General features: G+C 37.9%; 1 protein-coding gene across 1 annotated transcript; it reads left to right on the top strand.

Moving 5' to 3' along the window:
- Window positions 1-457: 457 nt before the first annotated feature.
- Window positions 458-25,827, top strand: LOC102229058 (E3 ubiquitin-protein ligase RNF19A-like). Its single transcript, XM_005797456.2, has 10 exons — window positions 458-589; window positions 10,003-10,861; window positions 14,941-15,149; window positions 15,628-15,772; window positions 16,418-16,580; window positions 17,791-17,905; window positions 18,086-18,244; window positions 20,289-20,508; window positions 21,088-21,231; window positions 22,449-25,827. The coding sequence occupies exons 2-10, from the start codon at window positions 10,269-10,271 to the stop codon at window positions 23,212-23,214; spliced, it is 2,514 nt and encodes an 837-aa protein (XP_005797513.1). The 5' UTR covers window positions 458-589; window positions 10,003-10,268; the 3' UTR covers window positions 23,215-25,827.
- Window positions 25,828-26,019: the final 192 nt, after the last annotated feature.

The following is a 26,019-nucleotide window of genomic DNA, read 5'->3' as shown; positions in this document are numbered from 1 at the left end:
AAAAAATAAGAGACCACTTAAAATGATCAGTTTCGCTGATTTTACTTTTCATAGGTATATGTTTGAGTAAAATGAACATTCTATGGACGACTGACAATGTGTCTCAGAAATTCCAAGCAAACATTTAGTATTTACTTGCAGAAAATTAGAAATTGTCAAAATAACAAAAAAAGATGCAGTGCTTTCAGACCTCAAATAATCCAAAGAAGTTCATATTAATTTAGAAACAACAATACTAATGTTTTAACTCAGGAAGAGTTCAGAAATCAATATTTGGTGGATTAACCATGAGGTTTTCAATGGGGTTCAGTGCAGTGGGCTCTTCATTTTTTCCAGAGCTGAATGTTATGACGTGAACTAAACTTTCCCAAGCGAGGCTAGTTTTGACTTTATTTTGAAAAGACTGTGTTTCCAACCGGAAGTGGCCGAATTATGTCAGCTTGTTACGTTGCTTGATGACAACGGACTCGGGGAATGTACCTTGGCTGAAGTTTTGTGTTACACATTTCGTACCGCGGCTTACTGTGTAATGGCGACCGCCGGACGCTCCTCTGTGGGGAAGTAGCTTGAAACAGGACGGGATAAAACAGTAAGTGTGAAATCAAAATGGGCTTTAACGTCTAAGTTAGCTCAAATTTAGTTAGTATCACCCACGTAAGAACTTCCTCCTCTCCGATAGCTGTTTAGAAGCTAGCTTAGTTAGCATGTCCGTTTTTTCTTCAAATTCAACTCCGTCTCAGCAAGCAATAATTATAACCTCCTAATAATTATACTATTATTATAGTTCGTGAGTAACATTAGTAAATTAATTCGACAATTTACCGTCTTTTATGGTGTTACATTGCCTCAGAGCAGTTTAGCAGCAGCAACTCTTCGGACGGTCAAAGTTAGTCAATGTTAGCTTCTTGCTACAAATCTGATGTAGATTCTGTTAGCAGGCTGGGAAGTAAGCAATAGTTCCGTTTCATTGACAACAATAAGACATTATGTCTTTTTATTTTTATTTCAATACTGCTGTACTCATACTCTAGCTATATAGTAATTTATATTTCCAGTTCTCAGTGTTTGATTTTCAGGGACACGACTGCACGGCATTCCAGCTGTAATTGATTTGTAATAAAATAGTAATAAAAATGCAAAGTCACTGTTTCTGAAATATTACATATTATGACCCATGAACTCGCTGGAAAAAGGCGTTCTGCAGTGCCGCTTTATTTTTAATATATGCATCATTACATCAGTTTTGTGGCGCCTCATTCAGAGTTAATGTAAACCATATACAGTATGTCAAAATTACATGATCGATCCATTGCAAAATAGTTAAGCTGGCTCTGATCTGTTTGCATGATCAGTTGAATAATTTCCAGTAGTTTGTTAATACAATATACACTGGTTAAAATCAACAGAGGCAGGATAGTTATTTTACTATCCTTGCAGTGTTTGTGCCCCTTTTACTCTAATAGTCTGAAGCTACACCAAACAGATATTTGTTGGTCAATACAGATTTTTATGGATACTGATTTCTGTTTATTGTGTTGATAAAAAAAACAAACTATACTATAACATTTAGTAGAAATAATAAAATGTCCTGCAGGTTTCTTGTGTAAAATCAGTTGGTAATTTAAACCAACTGGTTTTATAAATTCTTTATCTGCACCACTTTGAACTGTTGATGCATTTAAAAACCAAACTCATGGGGTGTTATTGTTTTGATGCAGGTAATCTTTAGGTATGAAAAAGATAATCAAAATCGTTCATCATTTCAGTTGATGTTAACACATCAGAACTAGTCAAAGGGGGAGATAGCTTATCTTTCAGAGCTTTTCTAGCATTTTTATCACTGATTGAATTTCCCACCCAAATGGGACATTTTGAGTGTTGCTATTTTCTCTTGTTTTGGAGAAAACCTGCGATGTTTGTTTATAAAAATAAGATTGTGGTCAAAGGATTGAAAGGCATATTTTTGATTTGAAACAGGAAAAAATAAATAAGTGCAACTAATTTCAAGAACTTAATTTAGTGCTGAAATAAGTTCAAAAAGCATCAACAAGACATTGTCTTTATAAAACTGTATTGTGTTTTAAACGGCTACAATTCCTGCTTAAAGCTAAAGATCAAATGTCATTGGATCAACCTTGCAGAAACTTTACTGTGTCAAATTTGTGAATTGATTTTGTTATTGTTTGAGTTAGGTTTTATTTTCTGAAAACATATTAAATTCCATGCAGTGCCTACTAAGCTGTATAAAAGTAGTTTCCTATCAAATTAAATATGTGGTATGTTTTTTTTCCTGTTTGTTTGTAATATTTCTTTAGCACAGTGTAAGTAAAAAAATGATTTTAAGCCAGAATTATACAGCAGAGTGAATTCTTTTAATCTTCTCTGTAATTGAAAGGGAGACAACAGTTCTGTTGCAGATGAATACAAGATTCCTGGGCTGTGAAAGAAACCAAACTCACTCTCTTACAAGCAGACAGACTTTATTTTTGCTTGCCAACAGGGACCAGTCTCTCCAGATTTGTTGTCTCCAAAACTGACCTCTGTCAGCTTCTGTGTATTTCTGTTATTCAGAGCATGCAAGAAGAGAATGTTATGAACAACATTCACGCTAGGACAGTGTGCATGTTCCTGAACTCTAAAGGTTACCTCAAAAATATTTATAACACAAAAGAAAAGAAAACTAATATGTAGGTTCATATACATTGAAAACACTTGATATTTTACATCTATGAGTATATTTGTTGTTAGAGTAACTTCTTACTCTAGAGAATGAGAATTTGTTAAATATTTTTTTTACATTGTTTTTTCACAGTCAGCCTTAGCTCACTGTGAATAGGTCTTGATGTATCTGACATTGGCACTTTAATATTAGATGCTGGAGAAGGAATTGATTTGCAAAATGCTTTCTAATCCGCTTTAACTTTAATTTGAATTCTGCAAACCACTTTGCAGGTTGTGGTGAGTGCTGACTTCTCAACTAGATGACTGCCTGTTTTAGCGAGTGTTAAACATGTTTAAACACGCATTATAAAATGCTACCTGACAGCATTTTTAAAACCAGCTCTTACTAAAGCATTCTTTCTTCATACACTTAGATCTTTATGGCCCAAGCAGCGTCTTTTCCTGTTTCCTGAAATCATGAGATTTCTTAAAAATCTCATGATTTTTAAGAAGTCTTTCAGGGGAAATTGATTATTGAATACCATATTACACTTCAATATTGGAACCACATTGCTGTTGTTGCACTTAAACAACGGCAATTTGACACGTTGAAACTTTATTTTTTGTTGTGTTGCATTATTTTTGTGATGGGATGATGCCAAAATCAGAATTAAAACAGACATGTATCAAATTGCACAGCCCTATTTCAGCTAACATTAAGATATTTCTTAATTTCTTCTGGTGGCTTACACTCAGTTTTCTAAATCTTACTTTTGACCTCCAATAGACACCACCTGCTAATGCAATAACAGCGTAGACTAACATTGTATCTATAAAACTAAAACAATTGTCATCCTTAGCCTACCATTAAAATATTCTGCATATTTCTTTAAAAATGTGGCTGTAACAATTTTAAGTGCTGAAGTATCTGCTGGTGACGATCTTTGGCCCATTTCGATACTTTAATCTAAACTTGACCATTGTGTCATTGCACATTTGAGGAATTTTTTAAAATCTCAAAAGACATGACATTTTTTGGTCTTTTTCACCTATCTGCGTTTAGAAATCCTCCAATAGGATGATATTCATTAGTCTGGAAATTGACTTTTACCTCCTTCAACTTTTCCCCCACTTGCGTGCATTCTGTATATAAATGATGTCCAACATCCAGTTCCCTGAAACATTGTCTGATCTCAAGTGCGCTTAAGTAGCTGCATTCATTGAAGGTTTTGTTTCCTGCTGCTTTTGTTAACAAACCATTGACTCTTAGCACTTTTGTTGAAACATCTGAGTCTTGTGTGTTATGAAGCCTTCAGAAAGCAAGGAGGAAGTCAAGTGCAGAAAAAATATCTTTACTTTAATGAGTACAAACAACACAGTGCAAAAGTGTTGTTTTAGTGTCCAAGGTGCGTCAGCTTCTCAGGAGTTTTGCACAATACCAGGCGTCGTGGAAGTTGTCCCAAATCACTTTTCTTAGACTTGGCAAAATCCAAAGTCGGTTTGTAATTATCTGTTTAGGTTTTCAACTTTCAGTTCAGAGAAGACCGTCCTGACTGCCTGAAATTCAGTTTGCTGGTTTGTAAACGAGCCAATTGGGAGGAGAGCATGGGTGAGAGATCAAGGACCACAACAAGAGCAGAAAGCACAGAACTGGATGAAGAGCATGTAAAAACAAAGCCAAAACAAGTTTAAGGTAGATAGCTATAAAATAGCTGGTTTTAAAAACCTTCTGTAGCTTGGTTTTACTTGTTTAAAGTGAGAAGAAGTGGTAAACTTGATCAGATAATTTGTTAGAGGAGCTAGTATAGCTGACAAGCTTTTTAGCAGCTGGGAGTGTCAGGCTTCCTCATTTTGCGTGTGAAGTAAATGTGTGGCTCCTTCTCTCCTGCTTTTGCTTTGTGTGTGACTTAATTGCATGTCTTATAAACAGTCTTATTTGCAGTTTTCTTTAAAACATGACATCAGTGTGAATGCTTTCTATAAAGATTTTTTGTTGCAGTTTTAGAAAGTCTTAAAGTTAATCAAATTAATTGTCACACAAGGTCCTTAATCCGTAAAATAAAGAAGTACTTATTAGAGAGAAGTAAAAGTATTGAAATGGATGGAGATCCTTTGTGAACTCCAGTTTGTTCATTAGTTGAACTGTTTATCTTTATGCTCTTGCCTTCAAATAAAAGATATTTCTTTGTTGTCTGAGTTGTTAAATGGAGATGGTTAAATTGCTGACTACGATGTAAATTCTTTTAATAGCCTTCGATGCCTATATTTGCACAAACTTTGGGGCTCATCATCATATCCCAGACAAAGTGGAAAAGTACCTTCTGCTATCTTCCTGTTTAGTAAACAATAGTCAGAGGAGCATCTGAGGCATTTGCTTCTGTATTGGCTGTTCCCTCTCTTTGTTTAATGCCACACTATTCCTGAAAATACTCAAGCTAAAGATACATCAAGGTACCTGGGTAAACATATGACTGATGAGTCCTGGAGAGCCTTGATTATGCTGTTCTTATTTTTATGCATTCTTAAGCGACTATGTGCTGCATTGGAAAGCACTGCCATTTTCTCAGTGTGCTTAGTAAACAAAAGTTATATTTAAAAAATGAGTTTTAGTTAAGTTTCTGGGCTGTTCCTTGGTCCGAAGCCAAAAGAACTGGAAGCATTGTGATAATCAGGAAATCTGTCCTCCACACGGAATGTGACCGGAAATTAGCGTACGTGATGAAGGCGGCCAAAGAACATTTTTAGACGGACGTTTCCAGTCATAGTTGATCTTGGTGAGATTCAATTGTAACTAGTTGGCAACTGGAGAAACCTCCAATGTTTTCTCATTAAAACTGGACCTGAACTTTTAAATGCTTTATTATATAAAGAAAATCACAGATTAATCTAACAGAACATGTAGTCTTAAATATGGTATTTTGAAGGACACTCCAACTGGAAAATGTCTTTAAAAACAAGAAGTAAATTGAGCAACTCTGAAGCAGTCCTACAGGAAATGACAGATCAATGATAGTTTGTCTGTTAAAATGACACAACTATTGTGACATTTGTCTAACATGTAGAAACATGTTGGAAATACCTTTGCCATCTCTCACTCAGTTAAAGTTGAAGGAGTTCAGTTTCACTTTAATAATCGCATACTAAGTGTTAGTTATTGTGACGGCACGTATCGGCATGCTGCTTCTTATCATTATCGCAGCTGATTCTTGTTTTCTGACATCCTTTAAGTGCCTCAGATGTCCTCTTAACTACCGTCTGCTTATGACAAAGGGACTTTCAAAGATGCAATCAAAACTCTTTGATTGTGAGGAGAACGCTGTGGTGTCAGTAAACGTGCTTGCAGATCCGCCAGCACAGTAAAATTCACAGATGAGAACTTTGTGTCCAGTTTAGGTTTAATATATGAAACACTGACCCCATTTTTTCCACTTTTTGCCAGTTCCAATTTCTCTGTAGGAATAATATTACAAGAAGATCTAAAAGCAATGTTCATAATATTTTCTTCTAAATTACCTTCTGTTAGTGGTTATCATTTTATATTGGGATAAGAGATGACATCACACCGCTGTAAGAAATTAATTAAGAAGTTGACAATGTCTCTCTTCCCCAGAGTATGTAGATCCTTACCTTAACTCATAAATTTCTAAGGTTGCTAACGTTTCCAAATCATGGATGTTCATGACAGAAAAGTGCTGAAAGCTCGAAAAGATTCTGCCTTCCTGTTTTCTACTAAAAGGCTTTCTCTCTTCAGCTTGAATGACCTACAAAGGGCTGATGAAAAATAGGGTTTTGTTTTAAATAGCTTTTTATGTTTCTGCTTCCTCTGACTTCATTCTAGGCCAACTCTCATTGGTACTGGAAGAAACTAACGTTGCATCTTCTTCCCTTCATAACAGCATCGACACCGAACAGTGTTGTTGTCTGTATGACCATCAGGTCATACAGACAACAACACTGTCTGGCTCTGTCTGGCTCTTGGTGTTGTGTATCTACTGATTAGATTTTTGGGTTTCCAGTGGTCAGGGCCGATCAAGAAAAAAAAAAAGTGATGTTTTTTTGTTGGCAGTTGATCTCCTGGTGCAACTCAGCAGCACTTGCCAGCACGGTGGTCACTTGGCAAGATGCATAATTGTCTAATTAGCCTTTCAGACACTTTTTAAATTGGTTCCAAACTCTGAAGTTGTTCAGTTCAACACATACATATAGTTTGAAACCTCAATGAGGGCAGGTTTATTGTCACCTACTTGTATTTACTTTGGCAGTGGGAAGTGGAAAAAACACTATGGAGGAATGTGAATGTTAACATTCGGTTATGGTTGTTTAACTGGCAATGGTCACATTCTTTTTAGGGTTTATAAATAATCCCAGATAACCGGCGTCTTTAAGGCGCTGTTTGATGTTCAAGTGTGCAGTCGTGTTAAATGTTTCACTGCAGGTTGGCTGAGCATCTAATTGTCTGTTGCAGAGCAAAGGCACAAAAAAATAAAAATGGGGGGAATACTTTGTTTATTGCTTCGCCGGTGCCAGTGTGTTATTGCAGTGTGGTGCTAAGTGCTACACTTGTTAAAACCATTACCACTGCCTCTCCACGTGACTTACTTTATTACTATTTTCCCCTTCCATTTTGACTCAAATTATAGTGTGACCTTGGACTGACTTGATTCTCCAGCAGAAACATTTTGCTTGGAAACAACATTAGTCATAACTCTGCCTAGCAAGAGTGTGATTTATTTTTTAATTTTTTTAAGAGCTGGCAGAAGATTGAAAGTGTTTATTCTGCTACGGCAAACTTCTTACCCAGGGGGTCTCGTCTGAAGAAGTGGGACACCATCCCGATTCCTGAAGTGTGTTAGTGTGTGATTCCCCCTGAGCCACAGAACTGGAAACTCAGACATTCTCTGACCTCAGCCACATGGAAAGTCCCACTCAGTCTTTCTACATTGCATAGGCAGGATTTTCCAGTTTAATTACACCACTACATTGTAATTTCACATTAAGGTTGGTTGAAATTGCTTTCTTCCCTTGTTAAAGCTTCCCCCTGCTTACACAAAGGTTTTTCGGTTCATCTCACAAACCAGAATGGTTTGTTATAAAGTTGAATTATAGTGCAATAGCACCACTTCCCTGAGTGTTTTAAAGTTCACTTGAAAATGTTGGGTTTTAGTGAACGTGTTGCTGTTGGGCACTGTGGTGGAAAGGAAAATATTTTCTGTTTCAGTACTTTTGAGGAGGTTTTAAGTTTCTCTAGCCAAAGTACTTCATATTTTATTTAAAGTAGCAGGCAATTTTTAACTTATTTTACACTTAATGGTGATAATTTGCAATATTGGGTGGAATCTTGATTCCCAGGGGAGTGTTAGGGGAAAACCAGCCTTTGCAAAAAGTGATGCAAATTTTTAGATCTTACTGTTAAATTGTGGATATTTTTAACTACTTTTTGATTCCTAGTTTTTCATAAACTTTAGCCAACTTTTACCAAATTTAGGAAGTCCTGATTTCCATTTAAGTACTATATTTACCTGCATTGACAATTTTAGTTAGGACTTAAGCATAATATGTTCACTAATAAGATAAATATTGTGTTTTTCATTGTCCAATTAGATTGTCACTGTTCAGACAATAAAAACTATTGTCTAGATCAGTGTTTCCCAACCCTGGTCCTCAAGGCACACTGTCCTACATGTTTTAGAGGTTTCCCTGCCTCAATGTGCCTGATTCAACTGACTGCAGTTCAACAAACGCCTGTTAATCAGTCATCATTTGAAATCAGCTGGACTGCATGTGCCTTGAGCACCAGGATTGGGAAACACTGGTCTAGGTAATATCACACCCCAATATTTTTGACCATTTTTCTTAATGACTGTTACCTTTTTTATAATTCTGTCAATGAGAAGAGACTCAAATGTAATTTTATTTTTGCCTGGTTTTCACTTTTTCTTTAAAATTACTTGCAGCTAAAAGCAGTCTGTGACTCTAGTACTACATCTCCAAAATGTGGTCAGAATTGGATGCATTCATGCTTTTTCCCTTAAAACTGTAGACTTTCACTGTACTGGCTTCCAAGTGTTTTTACAGAGGCAGTCCAGTGCATTATGATAAATGACCCAGATGCCCCCCATAAGCTTCAGAAAGTTGATTCAGCACCGAATGAAAAGAGTCATGGCACCAAACCGAATGCGTCTTGAGGCTGTGCAGCTGAAAGCTTGTTTCTGTTTTTTATTTATTTTCTACAATTGACCTGCAGCTTTAAAGTAGGAGGCAGACATCTCAAATCTACTTACAAACCATAGTGAGTGCTGAAAACCCACAGCCAGTCAGAATGAGGTTTTTAGGCTTGTAAAACTGCTGCCTCAGATTGGATTTGCAGCGGTTATTTAGTCACCTCTTAGCGCGCCGGGGATTTTTGTCCAAAATGATGCCTCAGGTTTACATTGTGGAGCTGAAGCGCAACTGAAATCAATATAATTTTTAAATTTGTAAAGCTATTTCTCTCTCTCTCTTTCACTGTTGTTTAAAATGAAGTAAGAAGGGCTAACTTCAGAAATAAGGCTATGTTCACACCGCAGGCAAATGCAACCCAAATCCACGTTTTTTGTCCACATGAGACCTATATCTGACTTTTTCACAACAGTGTGAATGGCCCAATTTAAAAAAAAAACAATCAGATGTTGCCACTTCCATATTTGATACTGAGTCAGTTACGTATCCAATTGTGTCTGCAGTCTCAATGTTTATCTTTTATTAGGCTTTTATTGTTATTGATGTGTCATAATTCTGCACCAGAAAAAAGCCAGATGCGGTAAATCAGGACGAAAACAACGTTTGAAAAACATAATTATGAACTTATGAAAGTAGTCTGTCACTGAAGATCGTTACATCACAATCAAAACACTCCTTGCTTTGACTACACATCTAAACACACTTCTCTGCAGGAATTGCAGTCAGTTCTCTACAAAATGCCATTGCTATTAGCTGTGCTTTCTTTTTAATAGCTTCCTTCGTGTTGTTATGAAACTGTCGGCTCCCATTGCCGAATAAACTTTAAAGTCAATCCCTAAATGGCTCCATTCATCATTACTTTTGTAAATAATGTGCTGCTGTGCCAACATTCTTCTTCTGCAGGTCGCTTTGGGTCGTAAACTGTTCACACAGAAGTCTTATTGTGGTCGGGTTTAATTAGTAGTATGAGCAAAAAAATAAAAAATCTGACTGCAGCATCTATCAGATCAGTCTACTGTGTAAACGTAGCCTAAAACTCGTAGTAAAAGTCCTAATATTTGTTTCAACTGTTTTTATGTTAGGTTTTTCTTCATCCTGTATTTGTGTTTTTCTTTCCTCCAGGCCCGTGTGCAAACCAAAGCCTCATCATCTTGACCTCAACACCCGTCTGCAGCTGCTATGATCCGAAGGAGTGGAGCGCCTTACTGATTTGTTTTACTCTTCCTGCCATCATGTCGTAGCTGAAGTTGTGCTGCTCCCCTCGTTGAGCGTCCTGTCTCTTGGATCTCTTTGCGTTTTTTGGTTTATCCTTCCTTTCACCCTCTCCTCACCTCATGTGGTGATTTCTAACTGAAGCACCGGTAGCGCCTTGCGTCACTTCTGGCGCAATGAGCAGCCTGCAGCATGGCAGCACAGGCTCAGAGCGAGACCTGCACTCTGCTGCGTCCTCCGTAAGCCTCCCCTCGGTTAGAAAGAATCCTAAAAAGCGGCGTCTGTCCCTCCACTCGTTCTTCGGACGCAGACTCAGACCCGAACGGGACTCCAAGCGGAAATCCAGGACTCTGTCGTCCGGAGCAGACGGCGTCATCAGCGTCGAAAGCGCGCAGTCCGAGGCCGGCGTCGACAAAGTCTCCATCCAGCCTCCGTCGGATGTGGCGTCCACGTCGGCAGGGACGGGGTCTTTGTCAGACCTGCTGGAATGCCCGCTGTGCCTGCTTCGCCACACCCGGGATCGCTTCCCGGACATCATGACCTGCCACCACCGCTCCTGCGCAGACTGCCTGCGCCAGTACCTGCGTATAGAGATCTCTGAGTCCCGCGTCAACATCACCTGCCCCGAGTGCTCGGAGCGCTTCAACCCCCACGACATCCAGATGATCCTGGGAGACCGAGCCGTCATGGAGAAATACGAGGAGTTCATGCTGAGGAGATGGCTGGTGGCCGAACCGGACTGTCGCTGGTGTCCCGCTCCCGACTGCGGGTAAGATGGAGGGCGGTGAGATCACATGGTCTGTTCAGAAAAACATCAATCAGCATCAAACTGCCCCTTTACCACACATTTTCCATTTAATTCTTAATAGTATATTCAGTGCCTTGCAAAAGTATTCAGACTTTTTTTGCAATTTGTCACTTTATAGCCACAGACTTCATTTGATTTCATTGGAATTTTATGTGATTAATAAGCATTAGTACAGAATTGTGAAGTGAAAGGGAAATGATTCATGTTTTTCAATATCATTACAAAAAAGAAAGCTGCCTCTGTGTGCAAAAGTGTGTGATGAATAATTAACAACATATCACCCTGAAACCACCATGAAGCTTGTTTTTGACAGCATCGTGCTGTGAGGATGCTTTGTTGCAAATTGATCGGAATAGAGAAAAAAATCGATAAACAATCCTGCAAGGTTTGTCATAAATCAGCTGCATGAAGGAAGTTTAAGTTATGAGTATTAGAGGAAAGCATGCTAGTTTGTGGCTCTTGAGTGAGGAAATATGTAACAGTTGTATGTGAATACATTTAAGAACTAACAATTAATAAGCACAAAATCATGCTTTTCTAATATGTAAACAAAAAGAAAGCTAAAAATTAAGACTTCAGGACTGATTTTGCTCTGTAAAATTAACCCCAGTATCTTGGGCACTTGGTTTAAATGAGTGAAATGAGTCATCCAAGAGAGATTTGAACAGGAAGTGCTTACTATCATTTTCCTGACGTGAGTCTGTCCCATTGTTATAGACTGTGGGAGAATATGAAAGGTAAGAAAGATGTCAGAAATGTAAATTAAATTCATAGTTTTGTTGCTAATTATCATTAATGTACACAACATTGAGTCACACTGTGACATATAAATCACTTTGAACACAGAAAGAAAAAAAAAGTAAAGACGTACTTAAATATAAAATCATAAAAACTAAAACTGGCATTTACACTAGGTATTTCAGAATTAACCAAATAAAAGAAGAGGTTCAGTATTTTCTGCTTGAGCTGCTGGTGGAGGGCAGGGTTCAGGTCCGTTTCGTCCATTTGCTCACACCGTGCCTCTGACCCTGTTGTCTTGCTCTCTTGGCTTCATCACAAAACGCCGTGCTGTTAGGCCATGGCAGCCACTCGATACACGATGCACTTGTACCACTCCTGTGTTTGAATTAGTCCAGAAAGTTCACGTCTTTGTTGTAATTTCCCCTTAATCTGAATTTACTTTCTATTCTGCATTTGTTGCCTCAACAACTTAAATAATGCTCTCAATCCCAAATAACTGATTGGACCCACTGCCAAACTATTAGCTCCGTCTCTGTTACTGTTGCATAATTGTGGTTTGAAGGTGTTAAAGGCGTTGTTTGTTAGCTGAACTAGTTTGTTGAGTGATAAATTCTTTATGTGATGCATAAAGCAACTCTGTAGCAAAGTTAAAGTTTTGACTAGTCTTAGAACCTGATGTGCTTCCACTTTTGTTTTGTTACAGTGTTGCATCAGTGTGAATTTTCTGTTTGGCACAAAGTAAGGCTTTCAATTGATAATCAGATTTGTTTTTAAGCTTTAGACTTATTTTAGCTCGCAATTAGAGAGGAATTATTTTGCCAGACGATAAATAGCTCCAGAAATTGTTGCGATAAACGAGAGTATATTTGTTTAGAGACCATTTTCAACTACGATGATGATAATGGGATAACAATGCAAGTTTGCTCTCTCAAAGACTTACAAACGTATAATTTTGAACACAACACTGAACACCGTTACTGGAAGCAAAAACACAAAAACCAGAAAAATAAAAACCTAATAAAAAAAAAGAAATGAAAGCCACACAAAACTGAAACCATAAATAAATTTAATTAAAAAAATGTTTTTTTACTAATATTAATTTATTATTTGATTGTTTATTGCTACAGTCTTACAAATGGCACCTGTAACACATTTAGCAGCAATGTAAAATATTCTAAGCATCAAAGGTAAAGTCAGAGTGCATTGCACAGATTATTGTGGATTTTTGTTTCTGTTCTTTGTGTTTTAGTAACTTTTATTTCACTACTTATTAGAGCTGTTTGGCACAAGGTTGAACACCGAAAACTTGTCAAGTTTTTCTAAACGGCCAGATGTTAGCAGATGTTGTTGGCAGGGTTCCTGTGCAACTTTACAAGTCAAGAAAGGGATCGAATGTGATTCTATCCCTTCATAGATGTGGGAAATATTTATATTTTCCTGGCTTTGTTCCCTGTTTTATTTACTGCATGATGAGAATTTGGCTAAAAAAAAGCAAAAGGTCTTCAGTTTTTTTTATTTAAAAGATCCGTCCGATTCCATCTATCGCCCCCTGTCAGTACCTTTTTTCATCTATTCATCCATCAGTCTCTCTGTTCTTTGATCTGCCGTTGCACTCATCTATATATCCATTTCTTTATCAATTCATCATCCATCCAGCTTCTTACTTCCAGCCTGCAATTTTTCTAAGTTTCATATTTATAGCCTGACCTCTGTGGAAAAATGTGCCTTAAATATACAGAGAATCATAACTGCAAATGTGGAAATGTCTAAAAGGAAGAGTTTTATGGTCGGTATATAAAGTTTTTTTTCTTCCATTTACTGTACTCTGTCCAGCTGCCTCTGACTTGTGCGACGTATTTCTTTCCTGCAACGACTCAACTACAAACATTTGAACTTTGAAAATCACTTTTACTGCACATTACCTCCCTCAGCGTATCACTTTGTAGGTGTTGATATGTTTCTAGTGTGGTGCTCTGGAGCTTCCTATCCCAGTATGAGGCTGGATGAACAGAGTAGAAATTAAAACTTAACAGGAGTCGGGTTTACTTGCTGAAAAGTGCGTGGGGAAACACGTGGAAGTGAAGACATCAAAACGTCCATTTGGAAATCTCCCACCTGGTTGTTCAGCTTTTACACAATATGTCATCAGTTTGCACAGTGAAGTGTTAGTTTGAAAACTGTTGAGACTGGCTTTTTGTTTTTTAGCTGTTAAATATGTACAGCATGAGGGTTTGTACATTTTTAAAAAATCAGCATACGTCATAAGTATTGTTATTCTAATTTTCTAACCTTTTTTTTTTTTTTGCATTTTCAGTTTTGTTTCCTCCCAAGTCATTCTGTTAATTTCCTCTGAAGAAAAAGGAAGCTAAAACTGGAAAATTATGGGGAAATCTTTGAGGTCACATTTAACCATAATTATGAAAATGTTCAGTTTAAATGTGTAACTTGAATAGATGAGTCAGGAGGAGAATAGCTTGTTCCTTATTCAGCTGAATTGTATTTCAAAAAGTTTATCATAAAAGTTATGGAAAAAAAACTTTTTTTATTGGTTGAATGTTAATTTTGTCTTTGGGCAATTTGCAAATGAAATGTCATCTTTTGTTTTTATGTTTCACCTCCATTTGCCATGACACTAACCCTATATACAGTGGTAAATTACCACAATGACCTTATTTAAGGTCATTGTGGTAATGACCTTATATATATTTTATATAGTTAAATTTTTATGGCATCTATATTGTCTGTGGTGTGTTTTTTACTCACTTTTTAGAATGAGGAAGCTCAGGAAAACAGCTGCTAGTTTTCGCAGTCATCATATATGGAAAAATAGTTTATTTAAAGCAGCACGAACTGCAATCTACTTTTGGTTTTGTTTGCTTGTAATTTTTGAATAATAAGAATGTGTGGATAAATCCTATAGTTGTAGCTCATTGGTCTGCAACCTGCTACTCTTTTGACCTTCCACAATACCTCTTTATATTTGGCTAAAATAGTGCAGAACCAACTAATTTAAATCTTTTTTAAAAAGGCAGAAGTTTTTTTTATGTTGTTGTTGCATAGAATAAATCCTGCATTGAATTTCCACAACAAAATGACAAAATTATCTGTAAAGTTTATAATTTATTTTCTCATCACTATGTTGGAAACTAAGCGCCTTTTAAAATGTTATGTTTTTCTTTGTTTTAAATCTTAAAAACAGAAATGAAATGACCACAAATTTCTTGCAGTAGATACTCATGAATACAGTCCAGGTTCAGATCTCTAAACCAGCATTCTGCTTGTATGTTTTTCTCCTCTAGGTATGCCGTCATTGCTTTTGGCTGTGCCAGCTGTCCAAAGATCACCTGTGGCCGTGACGGCTGCGGCACAGAGTTCTGCTACCACTGTAAACAGCTGTGGCATCCCAACCAGACATGCGACACGGCGCGGCAGCAGCGGGCCCAGAGCCTGCGGCTCAGGAACTTCAGGTCGTCGTCCCTCAGCTACAGCCAGGAGAGCGGAGCAGCTGGTATGAAGGACGATTGGTCACTACATCTTATTTGGTTTCTAAGTTTCTCCGTAGCTGGGTTTATTACTTCTTCACCGACCCATTCGCTTATGAAACAATGTTTTTGAGTCCGAAGGTGGTTTTAAAGTGGATTTGATCACTTTTGGTAAAGATGCTTCCTGGACCCTCCATGTAAAGGAAATGAGCTTCTGTCTCTGTTTAGCCAGTCCTGGTTTTTGTTTGACATAGTTATTGTCATTATGCCCAACAGTCTCCCTTGTTTTTGCCTTGGTTTCCTTATTTTCGTTGTTGAAAGAATCGCATATTCTTAAATATCACACATAAACCCATACATACCTTCAGTTTCACATATTATTTGTCTAGATGTTTACACCTTTATTTTGTTTACATATACATAAAACACTAATTTGCAGTAACAGCAACGGTCTATGATCTCCATCACATTCTGGTTTATTTCTCCTTTAATAATCTGTTGCAGGTGATGACATCAAGCCGTGCCCTCGCTGCTCTGCTTACATCATCAAGATGAACGATGGGAGCTGTAACCACATGACCTGCGCCGTCTGCGGCTGCGAGTTCTGCTGGCTCTGCATGAAGGAGATTTCTGACCTTCACTACTTGAGGTGAGCTGAGTGACACCGCAGCTTTAATATTCCCTGTTTTGTTATCAAGGTTCTGCATTACTAGCTTAGTTTCTCTTTTTATTATGTGTTGTTGTCATCACCACAAACACCTTTCCTGTCACCTCATCAATCATTTCTGTATTTATGTTGACGAGCAAATGATCTGTTGGTTTCACATTTAGCGTTTCACTCTTTGTTCTTTCACTTTAGTGAAAACATGACTGTTTTTCCTGCATTTAGTGGGGGATATATGAAGGACAAACTCAGCTTTTTTGGCCTTCAAGTCGGTGTTTGTCGGCCCTGGTCCACGGTGCAAACTGTCCTGCGTTTTTAAGTTGTTTTCCTGTTTCTAAGCACATGGTTTAAAGCTTTTAATCATTAACAGGCTCCTACAGAACTTGTTGTCCTTGTTCCTTTCAAATGTCCTCAGGTTTATATGCATGTATGTCAACTGTGCAGAGTTTTTGGTTTCTCCTTGGAGGAATTTTCCAAAACAGCCATTTTTAGAGTCAGATTTATATCCTCATCCTAGACGAGGATTTATAAGGATAGATCTTTATTTTTTTTTTTCAATCTATAGTATTAATGTGTACAGTTTTTCTCTTTGAGTTCTAACGTACTGTTTTCTCTCTCCTGTCTTCTCAGTCCATCGGGTTGCACATTCTGGGGGAAGAAGCCGTGGAGCAGGAAGAAGAAAATCCTCTGGCAGCTCGGGACGTTGGTGGGAGCGCCTGTGGGAATCGCTCTCATTGCCGGCATCGCCATCCCAGCCATGATCATTGGGATCCCAGTCTATGTGGGCAGAAGGGTGAGAACTTCCCTAACACTGGTTTATTTATTCAAAGATCTCTAATGTAGTAATCACTGCTTTAAGTCTGACCTAAAAACAGTGTGCTTGATCAATGAGTTTATCAGAATCAGGAGGGAGAAAGAGAAGAGTAAAAGTGACGGTTAGAGATAGCTAAGTGTATCCTAGCTACCCTGTTTGCTTACCTTTTCATATGTAACTTGAGACTGCAGAATCACAGATTACAAATAAAGATTTTTGGCAGAAATAGATATGAAAACTTAGCATATTTATGTTGGGCTAATTAATGTAGCCCACCAAAGTTGTATTTAAAGTAGAACGTTGTTAAATAATCTTCAAAAAGATCTCTTTAAAGGAGATGTTTGTACTTTCTTGTTATGATTCGCAGATCAGTAATTCTGACTGATTTCATTTCCATGAAGAGAAAAAGTTTAATTTGGCACTGATTATATACATTTGTTTTTACTAGAAAGTGACAAAACATGCTAATAATCGCACAAATCGTAAATAAAAGTATTGTTTTAAGTAATAGATTTTCCTCCTAAAGGGGAACATTATGACTAGACAAATGATCCATATTGGAGGTTCTGTTGTCAAAATCCAGATAAAGAGGTCAAAGTAGACGGGTGGCTGTGTGTTTAGCCACTAAAGTTATCTCCTGGTTCCTATGTTAAAAATTACTATCGTGTCACTTCTCCCAGTCTGTTTTACACTATACAGAGACTGTGCTGGGAATGTTTATTTATGTTCATAAGTATAAGAATACTTATCATCAAAAAGTGTATGTATTTTAGTAATTTAATTTAATTTAATTAAAATCCTTGCTGGAGAAGCAATCTGTGTAGTTGAGTTGAGGGTAAAAGTGCGGTTGGAAAAAGTGATTGATTGAGGAGCAAACTTCTTTACAACATTTTATTCAATTTCTTTTAAAAATTGTTCTTATAATTCTATTTCTGTATTATGCTAGGCTACATTATGAAATCCGATACCATATACTCTTATACCCTAATTTTCTGTGGAAATAAATTTTGGGTTTTTAATGGCAACAAATCAGAATCACCTAAATTAACAGAAGTAAATTATTTAAATGTTACTGAGTGTAGTTAATTTATGTTGCATACGCTCCTTTATTTGAATGAAATTACTTTACTAAAAAATTGTAGCTGTATGAAACGAAACATTTATCTTGCTCAACAATTTGCTTCATCAGATACATAATCGCTACGAAGGAAAGGACATCTCGAAACACAAGAGGAACTTGGTGATCGCTGGAGGCGTGACGCTGTCGGTCATCGTGTCTCCTGTGGTTGCTGCAGTCACTGTTGGTAAGAGATCACTTTTCTTCTCTTTTCACTCTTACGCAAGTTGTCTTCACATTCATAATATATCAAGAGCTTCCAGTAAAGTTCAACTGGGTGAAATGATATTTAGTTTTTTTCCTGAATTTCTGCTTCATCTCATATAGAAAGGAAATGTTTGTTGCATCTGTTTCCTGTGTGTCTCAGGTATCGGCGTTCCCATCATGCTCGCGTACGTCTACGGCGTCGTCCCGATCTCTCTGTGTCGGAGCGGAGGTTGTGGCGTTTCCGCTGGTAACGGGAAAGGGGTTCGAATCGAGTTCGATGACGAAAATGACAACATCGGCACTGGGGCAGTAGCCACAGGTAAGAATCTCCTAAATACTAAGAAAGATGGAAATCTGAAAAACTAACAGCAAATCTAAAGACTAATAACGCCACAAGCCAAAAATTACAGGGAAAATCTTTTACACTGTGTTCATAAAGTTCCTTGAAAATGCTTGAATTCCAATTAAATGTATTCAGGTGCTTGAATAAAGTCGGTGAAACTGCACAGTGTTGCAATAAAGTGCAATCTAACGTTCGATTAAAAGCCTCAATTTGGAAAACGTTATTTAGAGTTGAAACCAGATATTTTCATACATTTGATTAAAAAAAAAGAGATATTTGAAAGCTGTTGGAATTCATTTAGCTTGAAGCACAGTATTTGTGTTTGTGTTTGGTATCTGTGAGCATACTTAAATCAGCAGTTTTTTTTAACAGTGCTCATGTTGTGTTGCAAATATTTGTCCTGGTTAGGCCCAAGACAAATATTTGGGTGTGTGAGGCTGAGCTGGCTTAGGTTTCTTGGAGCTGTTGGGCGTGAGAGAGGAGACACAGAGTTAGGCCTGTCACGATAGCAAATTTTGCTGAACTATTAATTGTCTCAAAAATTATTGCGATAAACGATAATATTGTTTGAAGACCTTTTTACACTGAAAATGATGTAATAACGCATGCGATTTCTTGCCAAAGTTAGATACACTTTATTTTCAAAAGAACACTAAACACTGGAACTGGTAAACAAAATAAACAAAACAACCAAAAACAAAATGGATTCTCAGTCTCCATTAACAAAAACTGTACTGGAAAAAAAACTAAACATAAAGCCAAAGTGTAAATAAATACTGCATTCAACCAAAAGAGTGCAGATTATGAAGTCTGTATAATATGTTGCCCTTCAGTATTAATTAGATTTAAATAGAGAAAATGGGCACATCGACTACCTGATGCAATAGTTCACACTACACGATTTTTTGCTCCTATTTTTCCCCTTACGACAATCTTAAAACGTTGGTCTTTCTAAGATTGTATGGTGTGTTATGGTAGATCGTTGTTGCTGCTCCGATCTAAATCAGGGGTTTTCGACTGGGAGCTTGTTGAATGTGACAGGTAGCCAATCAGAAAGCGAGGATTCTCCTCTGTGTTTTCTGAGGGGAAATTACAGAGGGGAATCCCAAACAGCTGACACAGCACAACCGGAAGTCCAGCAGACATTGGAGATGATATGTGGAAACAACATTAATGTTTATTCAACTTGCAAAGAATATAGAAATGACAAGAGGAGGAGTTGAGGTGAAATTGCTACCGCAGTTGATAAACCCGGTAACTTTTCAGCTGTTCTTCGTTAACGTGACGTAAATAGGTTCTAATGATTTTCATTCAGTCAGGACTTTACGCTGACACTAGCCACATGCACTGCAGGTAGATTGTAGTAATGCATTGATTAATGCCTGGTTTTAAAATTAGTTAACTGGACTTGTAGCCATTATTTTGTGCCCATTGTTGGACACCACAAGGCAGGAACGAACCCGATCGAACTGTTATACCAAGGACTTCTGTCGGCTAATGTGTGATCTGTCAGGTTTTGAAAATGAGCTGACAATCAGCCGACAGCTCTTAGATCAGGTCTTGTGCGCTGGGCTTTACACTAAGGAAATGAGGAAGGGAGGGTCAGTGGAGAGCACCGGAGTTGAGCCTTTTTTCATTCAGTGTCATTAGCTGAAAGAGAAAAAGGTCGGAAGAGACGATAATGCCGATAATTAAAATGACGTTGGTAGTTTTAATTTATCGTACGATTAATTGATTTATCGTTTATCGCGACAGGCCTACACAGAGTTGTATTAAAGATCACAATGGCACCACATAATCTGGATATTTTTAGAACGTAAAGTGTTAAACATGAGTTAAATGTTTGTATACGTCTGATTTTTGTCAAGATTTTATGTATTCTTGTCAGTAATATTTTGGCACGTTCTGTTTTACCCACAAAGTCACAGAATATTTGGGTTTACTGCAGCTAACTCTGTACGTGTGACTTTTTTTTTGTTTTCCTCAAACTGCTCTATAACTAAACAAATTTCCCTCTAAGACACGACGTCTGTGGCGGAAACTCGGCTCAACAACCCGAGCCTTGGCGACGGAGCGAGCGTCGGCGGCCTGACCGGCCTGAGCCTCAGCGTCAGCGGGAGCCACATGGAGCGCTGCGGCGTGAGCTCCGCTCAGCGGGACAACATGAGCGACAACGCCAGCACCACGGCGCTCGCCGGGACCAGCATCACCGGCAGTCTGTCCGGCAGCTGCTACCATCGGTAAAACACTGGAGCTGGGCGCTCCCTATGTTGTTAAAATGCCTTTCTGAATACTGTTAGCGATGGCTTAAAAGCTGTAGCGTATGACATGGAAATAATGCATCTTGTTTTTCCAGTTTCAGCTAAAATGAGTTTCAGGGCTTTTTTCAGACACTAATTGTGGTTCTTTTCCATTCTAAAAAATGGAAAAACACAAAATCTAGCATCTAGGACAAATGCCTTAGTTTTGTTTTATTTCAACTGTACTAACTTACAAAAATAGCTATTTCTTCCTGTTTTCAGCAGGAAGATGGCAAGAATTTTCCTTCAGAACATTAAGGAATTTCATCAATTCCTTAATGTTGCTGAAAATGTATTAGTTATAAGTGAAATTATCTGCCAGTGAAACTAGAGCAATTTCATCAATATAACAGATTGACTTAAAACAAGGTCCTATTTCTTCCTGAATAGTTACATGTAATTTACTTTTGTCTCACTTCAAGTGTACTAAGACACCAAAAATACTTGCTGAGATTTTGTGTTTTTGCAGTGTAATAATTTGTTTGAATTAATTATGGGTTTTTCAACTGTTTCCTCCAGGATGGAGGTGCAGGCCGACGTCCAGAAGGAGCGCTGCAGTTTGAGCGGCGAGTCGGCCACCGTCAGTCTGGGGACAATGAGCGACAACGCCAGCACCAAGGCCATGGCGGGCTCCATCCTCAACGCCTACATGCCGCTGGAAAGGTTAGCATTCAGATCGCACTCGTCCCACAGGGAGCAGCTGCTCACACACGGTATTAGTGGCTGGTGAGTGTGTGAGCTGGAACTAGTTTGGAGCTTGTTCTGTATTTCGAACCGTATTAATGACTTGTTAAAAGCATTCTTAAAATTTTTTGGATTATTTTATAATCATCCAACTCAAGTAAAATCAAAGGAAAAATCTAACTCAGATGGAAATCTACCAAAATGACACCCCAGGTTGTATCACACGCAGTTTTAATGAATTAGAAGAAATAACCAAAGATTTTTTTTTCCTACCATAAAACATCAGTCAGGATTTTGACAACACAATAACATAAGAAAATGAAGTGAAATCAGGCCTTTAACAATTAAATTGTATTATTGTAATTAAAATAGTTGTCAACTAATTTAGTAATCGATTAACTTCAGTATCCAGACTCTAAAACAGGCCATTTGTTGAAAGAACAGGAGACACTAAACCAAAACTGTACAAATGTATACATTTTGATAAAGAAAAAAAACCTTCTTTGTCTGTAAATATGTTCCGTCCAGAACTACTCAAATGGCAAAATTTTAAATAAATCTCCTTTTTTAGCACCTTTTGCGACCCAGAAAATAAGTAACAGATCAACCCTACGATGTATTGACATTAAGTCAAGCAAAGAGAATGGAGCTTTTCACCTGTTAGAAGTTTATTTTTTAGCTGCAGATGATCAAGCAATGCTGCCATTTTATCTTAGAAAATGGTTTATTATTTATGGTTTATTTATTTATTTTATGGTTTATTTATTTATTTTATGGTTTATTTCCTCATTTAAGAAGGAATTTAATTATTTGCTTTCCTTTTCTCATGTATTTCTCATATATAAAATAAACTAAGTGTTTTTTTATTATTATTATTCAATTACCAGATTATTATTATTATTATTATTGTTGGGGACAAGTGTTAAGTATAAACAAAATCAGAACATTATAACATTTATAGCATTAGTTAATTTGCAATTCACTTCCCCAAATGAACCATTAAAAACAAAATAAAACACTAAAAAGACAAAAAAACAGCATAGCAAGAGAAAATCCTCAGAAAACAAAAATCGTTAGCTGCAGCCATAAGTGAAATCATCAAATTGAGCAACAATATGCAGTTAAGCATGTGTAGTGATTCCATTTTACTTTTTGTGAAAAGTGTAGATCCGTTAAACGTGGCGTGTATTTTGCAGAGACGGCAGCCTGGAGGCTCCTGCGGACTCCGAGTCCAGGCAGGACAAGGTGAGGCACGGCAGCGCCAGCAGCAGCATGGATGAAGCCAGCTGCAGCAGCGGTTCAGCCGCCATCAAAGCAGCCGGTGCCGATGGATGCTTGTGCTCGTGTCCCTCCACGTGCAGCTGCGGGCAGCCTGGCAACCAGTGTGGCCCCTCGTCCTCTTGGTCCAAGGACCCCACCGCAGCTACCGCGGGCAAAAAGTGTAAAAGTAATCTCTGGAGGAGAGCGAGCAGCAGCAGCAGAGGAGACAGAAGAGTGAACGAGACGCAGGGCGACATCGAATCTCAGCTCCTGGAGCAGCGGAGCGCCAACTCCTCCGAGCTCGATTCGCCGTCTCTGAGCGGCAGCCTCCCCTCGGTGGCCGACTCGCACTGCAGCCACTTCTCGTCCGAGCTCAGCTGCTCGGACCCCGAAACCGCTAAACCCGGCCAGATGGACCCTCCTCCCCACCAGCCCACCATCACACCTCTACCTGAGGTGGAGCACGACCGCCTGGAGCAGCTTCCCCCTCAGAGCGGCCAGGCCGCCTTCGCCCACCTCCTGCTGGCCTCATCCCCACCCGCCTCACCGAAAGACCGGAGCAGCGGGACGTTCCTGTACATCAGCGAGGAGAGCGCTGGAGAAAACGCAGAACCGGAGGAGTTCGTTAAAGAAACCAGCAGAAACTCTGCCGCACAGCCAGTGAGCCCCACCAGGAAGCACTGCATACAGACAGACATCTGAAGACACTTCTCCCTCCTCATACTGTGCGACCGCTGCAAACTCTGTCAGCTTTATCATCAAATTTTGGAGAAATCAGAGTTATGGATGCAAAGTGAAGCTGTGTAGTAACAGAAGGTGAAATGGAAGGAGGCTGGATGTGTAGAAGATGGCCTGGACCTCTGGTTTTGTTAAGTTTCAGCCAGTTTTAAGAGCAGTGTGCTTGTTTGCAAGTAGGTTTGAATGTACATGAACATGTTTGAAGCAGGCTCTGAGCTTCGGGAGATTCTGCAGATCTGTGATCGGCACAGAAAGGACAGTTCCTTCATATCAGAATGATTTCCTAAAACCAGTGTGAAGGGATGTCCCGATCAGGATTCTGTTGCCCTAAATCCTAATCAGTCCTTTACTAACAGGCATTTGTTGATGAAAAATCGTCAAACTTGATGCCATTTGCATTCCTGAGAATACCAGAGCTTTCAGGTGCAGTAAGAAAACACACTATTGTTTATATCAAGGTGGTGATTGTCCCCCTTTTTAACATCCAGGATTTTGCTGTATCCTGTTTTTAAAAGTTCAAAACAACTTTGTGTTGTTATTTTAGCACAAAGCTGCATTTTTCATCTCCTTGGTCAGACTGATGATGTTTTGGTTTATTTACTTTGCTATAATATTTCTAATTGGAGATTGTTCCGCTAATAACATTTAAATAAGTTTCCAGTTCAGTCATTTGCAAACAAACGTACTGAAAAGGTTCATGAAAAATGTAGCCATTTGCTTTTAACGCTGTAACATTTAGTGAGTTTAGTTTAGTGTTTCAGCTGCTTTCTGAGCCACTTTTTGTCCACAAATCGGCCTGTTGAGCACAGAGTGGAAAATATGAGAAACGGGAAAGTAAAGGGTAAAAAAAACATTTACACTGTTGGTGTTAAATAATCAAAATCTAGTGCATGGAATGTAGGAATAAAAATAAAATGACCTTGGAAATGGACATAATCCCTGACCAACTACAGATATCAGGAATTGATTTTAATCATTTGAAAAAGCCTTGATTGGGACATCCCTAGTTTTCCTGATGCTGGTTGGAGTAAGTAATCTAAGCTGCTATCATGAAACCTAAATGTTTTAATATCTAGTTTCCAGGAATGAATTTTTTTTTCATTTGCTTGTTTTTGGTAATCAAAGAATGGTCCGGTGTCTCCAGTTTACTCTTGGATTCCCTCAGGATTGTTAAAGAGACTCTCGAGTTTAACGGTGGGACCAGATGACACAGAAGCTTCCTATATTTTCCAGAATCATCAGACATTAGAAAAGTTATATATTTACTTTTGTTTAAGATGCGACTCACGTTTCTGTTTTACATATTTGCTTATGTTTATGTTAAGCTTTGGGAAAAATTGGTTTTTGATCCGAATTTGTTGGTATAATCGAATGATTTTTGTCATGAACACAGATTTTTATGTTTAGATATTCTGGATTGAAGCCAGCCACCTTCATGCTTTTTCCCTTCGTGATTTTCTGTCTGCACTGGGGAACAGGACAGCTGTGTCTCTGCTGATTTATTAGATTTCACTACATGTTCAACGTACAGTTGAAGCATAAACAATTTAATTTAATGCATTTACTTAAATCATATATTCTACACAGAACAGAGCCCTATTTTTAAATGTGTAGCATTTCTTACAAATTACAGGGCTTGTAATAAAACGATTTAGATTCAATCAAACTGTGTTTGCAATAATGAAATAAGCTTTTTAGACAACTATACCATTTGAGCTGAAGTTTCCCCTGTGGAAACGCCGGAACTTTATTCGAACACATTGAGAACTTGCGTCTGTATCCAAGCACATTTATCCTAATATTCAATATTCTCCAGTGACTGTACAGTATTGGTGATAAATTGTTAATCTTTTTGTTTGTTAAATCCAAATGAAACTTTCTGAATCTGAACTTTGTACTTTACCAGCAAGCTATTTTTTTTTTTCTTATGTTTTTAATTTTCTTTTTCAGAAATGACTGATGCAAGTAATTTTATATTTGTCAGCACCCTACAGTGCCTTGGGAAGATTTCCTGTGTGTATAGTGTTTTTATTTTATTTCATCCTGTCTTCATGTGAGAATTATACAAATATTGTTGGATGATTTTTTTTTGCATATTATAAAAATGGATATAAGCTTAAGAATAAACCTCACACAAGCTGTTTTGGCCGACCAAAGACCAAATGTTTTGTCCGTATTAACTCTGATTACACCAATTTATTTGATTGGTTTGAGGTTTTAAAATGTTCCCCTAAAGCCACCAAAGTTTATGTAAAAGAATAATCACCATATTTGCACTAAAATGCTTTTTTTTTTCCAAAGTGACACTAAAACTACATCTTGAGTTTTGCAGCATGGCCTCTTCTAGCTGTTTTATGAGCTGCTTTAAAAAGTTGGATTAGGAATTTCTTTAGTTTAGATGGACCTCTGAGTTTATTTTCCTTTTTAATTCCTCTTCCTGTTTGAGTTCTGGTGTCATTAATTTGTTGTCTAACTTTGTTGAAAAGAGGCTATTTGGAAACTTCTATATTTTGACTCCTTGCATCTGAATGTGCATGTTTATGCATATCCTTCAATAAAAAAAAAATCTCGATCAAGCATTTTATTGAGGAAACATTTTTGCATTTTGGAAGCTTAGTTTTTGTTTTTCAGGTTTTCCAGTGATCCATATTTAACCATTTTTCATTTCTTATTTATGCTCAATATAGTTTCCCTTTGTGGAAATAATTTCTTTTTACTCTTTGACGAAGGCATGTGTTCCTTAAAAGTTGTAAAAGCAAAATTATACCA

Source organism: Xiphophorus maculatus, chromosome 13 (genome assembly GCF_002775205.1).
Source record: "Xiphophorus maculatus strain JP 163 A chromosome 13, X_maculatus-5.0-male, whole genome shotgun sequence".
In the NCBI taxonomy this organism is placed as follows: domain Eukaryota; kingdom Metazoa; phylum Chordata; class Actinopteri; order Cyprinodontiformes; family Poeciliidae; genus Xiphophorus; species Xiphophorus maculatus.
Note: the sequence above shows the minus strand (reverse complement) of the source record. Positions and strands in the feature narration are given on the sequence as shown.